This window comes from Varroa jacobsoni, unplaced genomic scaffold (assembly GCF_002532875.2).
Source record: "Varroa jacobsoni isolate VJ856 unplaced genomic scaffold, vjacob_1.0 contig04836, whole genome shotgun sequence".
NCBI lineage: Eukaryota > Metazoa > Arthropoda > Arachnida > Mesostigmata > Varroidae > Varroa > Varroa jacobsoni.
Window position 1 is genome coordinate 1 of NW_019215360.1, and position 11,541 is coordinate 11,541.

At 38.2% G+C, this 11,541-nt stretch overlaps 1 protein-coding gene across 2 annotated transcripts; it reads right to left on the reverse strand.

Moving 5' to 3' along the window:
* Positions 1-324: 324 nt before the first annotated feature.
* Positions 325-10,884, reverse strand: LOC111273113 (lysosome-associated membrane glycoprotein 1). Of its 2 annotated transcripts, none has more exons than XM_022854801.2 (4): positions 10,535-10,884; positions 2,607-3,035; positions 1,895-2,149; positions 325-1,437 (listed from the first exon to the last, which is right to left on the reverse strand). In XM_022854801.2, exons 1-4 carry the CDS (start codon positions 10,590-10,592, stop codon positions 1,139-1,141), a joined length of 1,041 nt encoding a protein of 346 aa, XP_022710536.1. In that variant the 5' UTR covers positions 10,593-10,884; the 3' UTR covers positions 325-1,138. The 2 variants fall into 2 exon arrangements, with proteins under 2 accessions (XP_022710536.1, XP_022710535.1); XM_022854800.2 differs by having other exon boundaries at positions 2,607-3,038; positions 10,535-10,883.
* Positions 10,885-11,541: the final 657 nt, after the last annotated feature.

The following is an 11,541-nucleotide window of genomic DNA, read 5'->3' on the forward strand; positions in this document are numbered from 1 at the left end:
TATATATATATATATATATATATATATAAGTAGCGCGTCCAAAATAGGGCTATTTTACGTGTTCTTACCATGTGAGTGACTGGGATGTTAATTTTCCTGAGTTTTACATTTCACTCACTTTGGACACAGCGTAAGCGTAATGTTCCGATGCCACGACGACGATACTTACGAATATCTGACTTTGTCTAGGAGATGATGACGAAAACACGGCATTACGTTCCCTGTCACACCATCAATGTAAAGACTAACCTAGACATTGCCCTAGGATAGACTGCCTTCACGAGAAGGCGGAAAGAGCATTGAACAAAAAAAAGGAGCTTCTGGTAGTAAAAAAATCAAGAACAGAAATGTACGTATTATTTTGTTCATATATGACCATACATAGGAGAACTGAAGGGAATAATCAGTAAACAGGAAGGCAACTTACTACTAAAATCTTGTGTTGTAGTTCTAGCTTAATGCCAGCAGCGAATAAGTCATCTAGTTTTTGCTTCGGTAGTACATTTCATCTAAAAAGAGATGGTATTTTTCTCATATAGAAGAAATCGCTTTTGTTATTCCGTACTGCATTTTAAAGACGATTACTCAAGATGTTTTATAAGCGATACATCAATAGCACTTAATGAGGGCTGTATTGACCCAACTGAATATTTTCTGCCCTCAGGAAAAATCAGTGCTTAACTCACACCTTTCAGATTGAAACGAAAGAGCTACACATTACTCAAACGCGACTTGCGCTGGCACAAATGTCCTGTGCACTCCATCCTAAGGAGAAAGTAAAAGTGGAGAATCGCAATTTTCGTCTGTTTTCAGTTTATTACCTGTGTAACACAGTATCTTTCGAAAAATTCCGCTCGTAAAAGCCTAGGACAGCTGCAAAATATCCATGTAAAAAAACTCGGGTGAACTTATGCTGATTTTAAGAAGGCTGCCATTCGACTCGGTCTGACCGAGTGGAATGCAGACTAGTTATTCACCTATATTGTAGGTTAGGATTTTGCGTAAGCCTGCACTTGTAAAACAGTTGTACCCTAAAATTTTACAATTAACATTAATAATTAGTAATATTGATTTTGCAGCTAGTCCACCCATACTGTAGCAGGTGCTACATTGGATAGATTAACTTTCTGAGACTAGACTACACAGGTTGATATCCCCTTTGCCGGCTCCTGCGACGAGCGATTAGGTACGCAACTAGTACAATCACTACAAAAAGAGCAATTGCACAACCAATAGCAATAATCATCACATCCGAGTGGTAGTCGGATGTGCACTCTTTTTCGACACCAACGAAGTTTGCCGAATTCGAAGTACGAAAAGCCTCGTACTTCATATCAGAGAATACTAGGTATACCGCCTTTTCACCAAGACTTACTTCAGACGCCTGAGAGCATTTATAGTACTTGTTCTCGGCGACTTCGAACTGCCTCAATGTATCTGGAAAATAAATCGCAGATGTGTAAAAGAATTTTAAATGTATCCATATGTTGATATTTAAAATTGTCTCATTACTGTTATAATTGTTGTACATACTGATCTCATCTACAAGCCCCAAACTGAACGAACAGATCTTTAGACTTACAAAAATCAATGTTGATAGCACTCTGGCGTTAGGATGGCTAATTCCAGTGGGGTTAACACAAAACGTTAAGCTGCGGCCGCGTGTAACAATGAATTGAAAATAAAAGTTGCTGCTGCTAATAATAATAACAATGCTTTTGAAGATATCAAAATTTGCTTAATTTCACGTTTGTAAAAAATGCGACACCTCCAAGTCAAATATAGTCATACTACAAAATTATCTTCGTGGGTATTACCTTTAGGAAAAAGAGGATATAAAAACTACAGCACCATTAAAAACAAAAATAACGGGTCCGTTAATGCCCAAACTTACTGTTGCTAGTAGCTTCAACATGATCGGTTTTAACCGCGAGATCCCCGACGAAGTAAGATTCCTTAGTCTTCAGGAAAGTCACCTGAATCCACGAATTTTGCTCAACGAAATTTATCCAGAGGATAATCTTTTCTTTTCCGCATTTTGAATTAGCTTCGGAAACTGTTCCATTTCCGAAATTTAAATGGTACGGCTCGGTCTTGTTAACTCTTTGCGCGACCGCTACTCTCGTTTGAACGATCAGACAAATTTGACCTGCAATTCGCAATTGTATGCAACGAAAAATTTGTCATCGTCAAAATCGCAATAACGTAACAATCGCAATAAGGAAACGCTGAACCTATATGGAAACATACGCATATTTAATTATAAACGATAACCAAAATGCCCAACACAGGGCACTATAGTGTAGAGTCTCACTACTCCTATGGATTACTATCATTTTCTACATGTAGCAACAGAGAAATATTGAAAAAGCAATCCTCTGTGATTACGTGTATATTAAAGTTTTGTTCAGTATCAAGTAGGTGGCGATCTGCCTTTTTCAAATCAGATCACTTGTCACTGCCTAAAACACTCACTATGGTTTTATTTAGAATATAATGCAACTAAATGACCTACTTGGCGCGTATAATGTCAAAATAAGCGCAAACAAAGCTAGGGTTGGGCAGTTCAATAGAATAGGCCAACAGAACGCGCCGAACAAAATTACCTGCATTGTTTTCCAGAGTGAAGTTTCCCAGTGCCGGTATCTTCGGGTTGGGAACTGGCGTTGGAGTCGGTGGTGATGCTGTTGTTGTTGTTGATGATGATGATGTTGGCGATGCTGTGGGCGTCGTTGGCGGAGTAGAGGGCTTTTCTGTAGTCGTTGTTGTCGTCGGTGTCGTCGTTGTTGTTGTCGGTGTCGTCGTTGTTGTTGTCGTCGGTGACGTGGGCGTCGTTGCCGTTGGTGACGTCGTCGTTGTTGTCGTTGACGTCGGCGACATCGTCGTCGTTGTCGATGTCGTTACCGGCACAGTCGTCGTTGTCGTTGACGGCACAATCGTCGTTATTACCTCCGTTATCATTCTAGATTCTTGATTCGGCTTTGTCACCGCCGGCCTTTTCGTCGTGATTGAAGTTAACGTTTTGGTACCTGCGTCTTCTGAGAGATGACAATCAGAAAAATCAATTCACGACCTCAATATATACATTTTGGACATACTGGGGGGGGGGGGGGGGATCTCTTTTATATAACAATTTAATAAAATTATTTATTCAAAACACTTTCTTGTTAAGTATAATAAAGGCTCACGAAAATTTTATTGCCAGCACTACCATCACGGTAGGTTAATTGCAGAAAAGCAATTCACTTAATGCTAATTGTTACTTACGTGAGAAAGAAATGAAATTTTTTTATAGTCCTTTAGAGTCATTTGGTCTATAACTAAAGCAAAAAATATTTTGTTTTGTTTGGCGCAAATTCATTAACTCAGTTACTGTTGGATTCTTCGAGCAGCTAGTAAATTTGTAGTATTTATTGATCGCATTTATTAAAGTAGCTAGGAACGAAACGATCATAGTAATACTATAATTAATTTTTAATTATTATTCAGCAAATTGTTTTTACGTATGTATGTACACTTATAAATAATTTATTTGATAAAAAGACCGATCGGTGTTGGTTCCTCCTTAAATACTGTTATTATATATAAATATCCATAATGATCACACAGCGCAGAAACACACTAATTGTGTCTGACGTCATTTTCAAATAAGCTAGCCTCAACAGTATCTGTTATTTTTCTATTTGTGGGATAGAAATCAAGAGAATACCTTCTTTATAAAGACAAAATATAATAATACATAATGAACGCGTAGGGAAATATGTAATAAATAGTCCTTTTAAATGAGCCATTCTCCCTGCAAACAAAGTTGTTACGTTCACTATTGCTTGCCAAAGCATCACAAATAAAAACATCAACTGCCAGATCGATGTACAATAGGAACATTTATATAAAATAGATTTGCTTGTTTTCATAAATTATGTAAGATTCATATATTATTGTTATGTAATAATATGCAAACAAATGGACACGAGTGATATTAAAAGGCCTTCCTTTGATAAATGTATAGTCGTGCCTTTAAAAACTCAGAAAATCAATCATACTCTGCGAACAGGTCACGAGTTTGTGCATCGAGCATAAAAATCGACAAATTGAAAAGTAAAATATTAGATAATCTTAAACAAGTAGTATAGAGAACTGCAATAAACGGTCTTAGAGACGTCAGATCCAATAGAAACAATTAAGCCATCCAATTCGCAAGTCCCTCCAAATAATAAAACTCTTATCACGGGAACAGCGATTATGTTCACTGTAAATATTTCATGAGATGTGTAGGTAAAGACCATCAAAGCAAATCGGACCACCATTTTATAAAAATATTTTTATTTTTTCAATAATAAACATCAAACGCTGAAAAAAAACTTTATAGAACATAACTACATTTTACTTTGGTAGGGAACTGTGCCTTTTGCCATTTTCGCTTATATTATTAGACTATTTCCGGATGAAAGAATGCTTATGGATTTCTACCCGGATTTCCGTTCCGCAGTTTCACCAGCGAACGCGTCTACGGCGTACTCCCACGTTTACTTATGGATACTTATTAACTTCTTCATTCATTTTTCGTTATACACTATATATGCTGAGTATACAGAAACAGTGTGCAATACCCTGTCACTTTTCCCAATTTAAGCTAAAGCAAATTCACAGTCTATTTATCCCGAACCCAAGTTCGTTGCTGCTACTATTATTTTAACTTTTTTCCTTTCTCTTCGTTACTCCGCTGCACTTATCCTTGTTGCTCTATTGCAGTTTTCTAGTTTTAATTCTCTACTCACCACCCTATTCCAACTACGTTTGACTCAAGTCACACTGTTGTGCTACTGCGTTATCATATTACTCCGTCTTAACGATTTCCCAACATCACTTCACCAATTTCCTCAGTGTACTTCCATTGTTTAATTATCCTGATTCAAAATGATGCTCTGTTATGTTTTCGCTATTTTGTGGTCTTGTAATATTTTTCTTCGCTCAATTATCTAGAGCTTCCAATGACCTGTTTGCAATTATGCTACTATATTTGCTAATTTTGAAAAACCAAACTAGACATTATACAGTTTGAAAATAGAACAAGTAACTAAAGATGGCAACATAGATGTATTAACGTTAATAAAAAATCTCAACAGTTTTACGAAAAAACGTTATCTAGCAGTAAAATGAGTTGACTTAATTTTTTGTTGTAAACTTGAATTTTGTTCCTGTTGTGTAGAGCTAACGTTTTTATTTATTAAAGCCTATGATCTTTTATGATTCACCATAAAAATATTTTTCCTTCTAAAGTTAAGCCTAAAATAGGTGAAAACAAAATGGATAAAGAAACCGTTTTCAAAACTGTCAGCGCACACATGTTCAACTTGCCTAAGAATTTGGCGTTTTAGTAAAAGTTATAGTGTTACCGAGCATTTCCTCTATATCTAATTAAAATTATGATTAACACAGTATGAGTGGTTTGTTAAGTTTATTTGTAATCACCCTACATTGTGGTAAAAGTAAACCATGTGCAAAAATGTATAGTAAAAAAACTAATACATAACGAAACGCGTCAAAATTTAATAAAGTAAATCTCAAATATTATTCAGTAATGAGTTGGCTAATCAATCCAATTGGGTCCTCATCACTCTTAAGGCTGCAGTTGAAATTAAATAGAAGAAATTTAAAGTTATATTCTGCTTTTGAGCTTAATAGTTCTGGCTTGAAAATGCCGTAAGTCCTTTATACTCGTAAGGAAAAACAAAACTGAGTAATCTTTTTCTGATTGCCAAACTGAGTAATTAGTTTGTTAAGTTCAAGTAGTCCCATAATGGCAGCATAAGAAAAATGTTGACATGAACTCAAAAAATAGATAACAATCATACTTTAATTACCTTGCACGAAATCGTATGACATGGAAAATAAACATAGTTGCAACAAAAGATAGCCAAGCGCTCCGAACTCGTCAGGTTCTCAGAAACTGTAATCTGGCTAGAGAAATTCAGAAAAATCACGGTTGCCGCAAAAGTCTATAACGTAATACAATAATTAGAGATACAGTTGGGTACATGCCTTCAATGAGCAACTTAGACAACTTTTGATGAAGATCGCTTGTTCCGTTACTAAGAAATCCTCATACCTGACAAGGGTAGATGAGGTCAACAAGACATGAACAAGGACATCAGGAAATAGCCACTGGGTAAGGCTGTTCGTTCCTTATATACAGATGTGTGTAGCATTGAGTCGGCAGCAACCTCAGTAACCTTCCTTATTTATATATTCCTCCACACATACAAATTATTATTTATTAACATATTTATATTTCGAACTAATTTTCAAAATGTATTAAATGCATTTTTCCTATTTCAAGGCCTTACGGCCTACACAAGGATACTGGTGTCACGCGACTGGTGGATCCTCGACGGATTTGTAGATGATTATTCACCCTACAGCTAACACACTGATTACTATTTCAAACAATGTAAATCTAAATGTCCCTAAAGCTTAATCACCGACGATTAATCACACTAAAAATATGTGATAAAGCCTTCAAAATAAGATTTCTGTTATTCATGACGATGATGGTACAGCAGGAGTTCGATATTATAAAGTATTCCAGCAACATCTAGGAAATCATCAAACGAAAGTTACATAAGTTACATAGATAGCACGTTCGATTCACAGATTTAATTTAGTTATGATGTAACCATCATCATCTTCTACTTCCCGAGATGAACGAGAAATACTGATTCGAACCTTGGCGTACAACAGATTCTATGACAAAGAACATATCAAAAAAGGTTAACACAACCGTCAAATCGTAAAAAACAATGTAGCCCCCTAACAAAAAGAGACGATATAGATAAAGAACCTTCTATATAACAGTTTCAAGAGATGCGAATACAATTAATTAGGCCAATAAATTGTACATATACATCAGTTCAATAACCGCTTTCCGTAAGTGGTGCACTGTAGTGCGTTTAATTGGTAGCGTTTTGCGTACATCTATTTTATCGCAAACTAATAAATTTCTAATATTACGACGATAATACTGATTTACGTATAAAACTATAGCCACCCAGTAGCTATCGAAGGTATTCGCGACTACCACGTGTTCCTTAAAGATACGCATATCAGTTTTTCTTTACTCGTCATCGAATAGGCAAATAGAAAAAGAGAGAAAGCGATCGCCTAGTGATTCTACAGTGGACAGCATCGCCATGCCTCCCATCTAATTCTTCAAGCAAAAGGGTGTATAATAATAATATTAATAACTAATCCTCGGCGTGAAAGGCTGTCGCAGCGTTTCATCTAACATTGAATACATGGACGCATAACCGGATGCCCCGAGCCGAGCGGCGGCTATAAGCCTTCTCGTGTCCAAGAACCCCTTTCCTGCTCGCATCGTTTAATCTGCTCTTATTTCTCCATGTCCCGTGTGCTGTTTTGCTGGCTGACACAGAAGGTGGTACGGCCTTAACCATATTTGCTAACGGTAAATTGCATTGTTTTTGAGGAATAACGACCTTTAATAACATTGTTCAACGTAGTTCCCTTGAGCGGATTGAGCCAAATGTACAGAGAAGACAGTAGAAGTACTAGATGAACATTAGTAATAACAGATTATTTAAACTAAACGCTACAAAAGTTGTAATACATAGCAACATAAAAACTGTAAGTTGATGCTAGCAGATGCGTAGATTATCTGAAGTATTTTCAGGAAATGCTTTATTCTATTAACTAAAAACAGAGCTTCCCGATCGGCTAGCTTATTACATTCATTTGGACTTGATAGATTAATTTTCTAGGAGAGAGTCCGCCTTAAAGGTCACACATATCTGTCAGTCTTACATTTAAGGTTTCGTCGACCCGATACTTTGTGTGACGTAACCACGCGTGTATTGAACTAAGAATTAAACCAAAACAATAACGCCAGAGAGTTCTTGAATACACCTATGTACCTGAATATACCTACGACTTAATTTCAACTTGTAGATTCTACTCCCAACCGAGAACACAAGATTTTTGTAGTACAGGTTTATCCTAGAATAAGTGTTTTTTCCTTTCCCTGCTCATTGGACGGTGCCGATCCATTTGACTGCTAAGGCAATTGCGTACAAACACTTCCATTGACGCTTTATCTTTCTAACCATTGTATTCCTTCATACGACCGTTGCTGGTTCGCTGTTGGTTATTATTGTTAGCTAAGCCAGTAGTAACGGTGAATAGACAGCGAGTAACAACAACAACCAGCAGCAGTAGCAGCGACAAACCTGTAACGAGCGACTACAACGAAGAACTGTATCAGTCGCCATACCGATGGCTCAGCCGGGCACAGCCCCTGGTACAAGCCAGATAACAGCTCAGGAAACAACACCGACCATATCAGCAGAAGCAGCAGAGTGTTATTGTTGTTTATTACGATATCAACGCATTTGCTCGTTGAAGCGCATTGCTCCAAGTTGGCAACAACAACTTCAGCGTTCAATAATTAGTTTCGCCGCTGCTTTAAACTTGTCTGCCTTTCAAGCAAACTGCCCTTAACAGCAATTAGCGCCAGCTGCGGGTTATATAGGTACTAACATACGTACGTGTGGCAAGGTATAATAGACGTGTATCCGCCTAAAATCATGCATTCACAATGTATGATGTACTTCAAATGTGTAACCCTTTTGTTAATAGTGACTAAGCAAACTTCAAACATGTATAAGTAACGTACTTCAAGTTCGTAGGAAACCATTTGTAGCATTGAGCTGTTCAGGTACTCCCTCTTAAGTCCCGCATCACTCTAATGACTGTGCAAATAAACAATGACCCGTACATATCACTACGTCGGCTGTAACAAACACTAAATGCTACTGCCCGATAACTTGTACTGACACTGCTAAGCTTGTTGTCCACGGCACCTACGAGACTCTATAGTGCGTAAAAGGAATCATATTATGTCCTATTTGATTACGACTCTGCCTCTACAATACAAGAGGTTCGCAGGCAGTCGGTAAACACGACAGAGGTATGTTTTGCTCGCTTTTTTTATCTTTTCTTCTTTTCAGAGCTTGTGCAATACCCCATCGAATAGTCTCTCAAATGCAAAATAGTTTTTTTTTTTTTTGTATCAATTTAACAACGATAGAGATTATTGCTGGGCTATCAGTCCCATTTCAGCTAAACGATATGTATTTACTTATCACAAAAGTGCGATCTAAGCGATCAGTTTCACTGAGAACGACGATGAAAGTGCGACAATATGTCGACGGTTGGTGTTAAACTCTACATTTGACTGACATGTCTTTCTGGCCAGATATATATCGATCTTGTCATAGCAACATAAAAATGTCACATAATATCAGCTTGGAAATTTAGTTACACCCATCTTATCCTATTATGTGCCAAGATAATTCATCACTATGACTATAATCTTCATGCGCGCAGAAGACGAATAATGACAAAGCAGTGCAGCGGCTACCTTGTTAGTTTTATCATTGCCATCATCCAGGTCATTCTCATGACCGGCCACTGGCCAGAACCACTAACGACCAGCTCGGTATCGTCACTCATAATCTGCTTCCTATATTCTACTGTCATCAATTCTTTCTTATCATTGTGACAATTCTCGAAGAGAAACTCAAAATGAATTAAATTGCTAGTTAGTGAAGCCTTTCCTAACTGGCAGCTCGATCTCCAATTATTTATTCTCTTGATTTCTACATTGTGTGTATATATGCACTTTGAGACTATGGTTTCTTGGCTCTTGAAAATATTAGTATTAAAGGCCTGGAGGCGCCATTTGTAGTCTAATAACAAAACCAGCCGGCAAATACTATATCGTCTGTTAGGACCTTTGAGCTGTTCGCGACAAGTCGTAAGCAACTGTATGCCTATGGATATAGCAGCAGCATGGTAGGCGGTTTCTCCGTAGGAGAGGTAATGGCGACAAATACAAGTAAATGACACCGCGTTTCGTACGCCTGTACCAGAAACAGCTACAACAGTCGGTTTTCTTCGAACAGACGCGCTACAGTCAGTTAGTTTTGCTTATAATTGAGGCAGTGGCATAGAAACATACTTGCGTGTCCTATTATTAGAAACACTGCTACCCAGTGGTATCGGATGTAAAACTCGAAATATTTTGTATTGGTAAAGTAGTAGGTTAGAGTCATCTAACAGTTCGTTATCTATTTCTGTACTGTCTGTATTTCTGTCTGAGCTTTCTTACGGCGCCTGTTTTTAGTTGCGCAGTAAATATTAAAACGCGAAAAAGAAGGGTAACTTCACGTGCAATTACTCTGCGAGTAATTTCTTATTCTTCTTCGTTATTAACGAAGCAAGACAGCTGCTTTGCTTTTTAAAGGCGGGTATGTCTTTATTTATACAGTAACAAATCCGAAAGCATTACAGCTGAACTGAAAGTGCACACATGAAAAGAGCATAGATAAGAACGACAACGAGAAAAAGGCAACGAGTAACAGTAAGCATGATCATGATCCTCATCATAGTCCTCGTCGTTGTCTCCGTCGTTACTATTGTCATCTTGTCGATCTTTTCTCATTATTCATTAACTCACCTTGCGACGCTACGAGGGCTACGAGGCCCGTCAGCACAAACAACCTTCTGAGTTTCATTCTTCAAAAATTCTGTTTCTGAGACGTCGGAATCTCTCTACGCAAACGAAATTAAGTGTGTCGAGCAAGGTGGGCCCGCAGAGGCACGGCAGTCTTCAATCAGCTAACACCGATGCCACTACTTATTACTACTAGTTTCGTTACAACTCTATGCTGAATCGTGGCAGCAAGCAGGGCAGCGTTCTATAGCACACTGATGGCCGAAAGACTCCATCATGCAATGACGAAGCAGCAAGCTAGTTTAACGCGGCGCCACCAGACGGCGCTTGCAGGCCGAGGCGGTATGCTCGAATGGGCGCGTATGCATCGAAGTGGTGCTGATATGTCCGGTGGACGATATTTGATCGCCATGGCACCAACAGCAGCCATCCTCCTCGCCCATTACCTATTGTATCTTTGCATGTGCGTTATGTTCTGTCCTGCTATCGTTTAACGATCGATTTCTAAGCAGTAGTCGGCGGTAATGCTGCAAATAAGGCTATTACATAAGCTTGCTCGTTCTAGGGAAGATGAATCTACGTTTCCGATATACTGGTACATAATGTCGAGAAAATAACGTTGACGAATAATATAACCATTGACATTAACAGCGGCGTGGTCGTAGACGTCGCAGCCGCTTCATAAAACCAAACGCGGAGGGAGTGGTTGATAATTAATTGCATTGGTTACATTCTGATAGTGGCAGTAGACGACGCTTTAATGCAGTTCGTTGTATTAAAGTTCACTTCAGATTTCGAAGCCCATCGCAACCTCGAGTCCAACTAGATTAGGCTCGTTCGCGTTTGACATCCGAAATATTCTGCAGTATGTACTAACAGGCATCAACTCAAGATTTTTTTTATTCAGTTATTGCCGTAATAAAGGATGTCACTGTACCTGTGTACTGTAATTGATTTTTTAGGGTTCAAAAGGCAGCTGTACAGACGCACGGAATGGCTCCTTGAAATAA

What these genes read in the sequence shown, in the direction of transcription:
- LOC111273113 (XM_022854800.2), bottom strand. Translation starts at nt 10,592, where the DNA reads ATGAAACTCAGAAGGTTGTTTGTGCTGACGGGCCTCGTAGCCCTCGTA. An exon ending in AGCCCTCGTAGCGTCGCAAG is followed by an intron (nt 3,039 to 10,534) that starts GTGAGTTAATGA and finishes GTCATCTCTCAG; the next exon opens with AAGACGCAGGTACCAAAACG. An exon ending in TGTTGAAGCTACTAGCAACA is followed by an intron (nt 1,438 to 1,894) that starts GTAAGTTTGGGC and finishes TTTATTTTCCAG; the next exon opens with ATACATTGAGGCAGTTCGAA.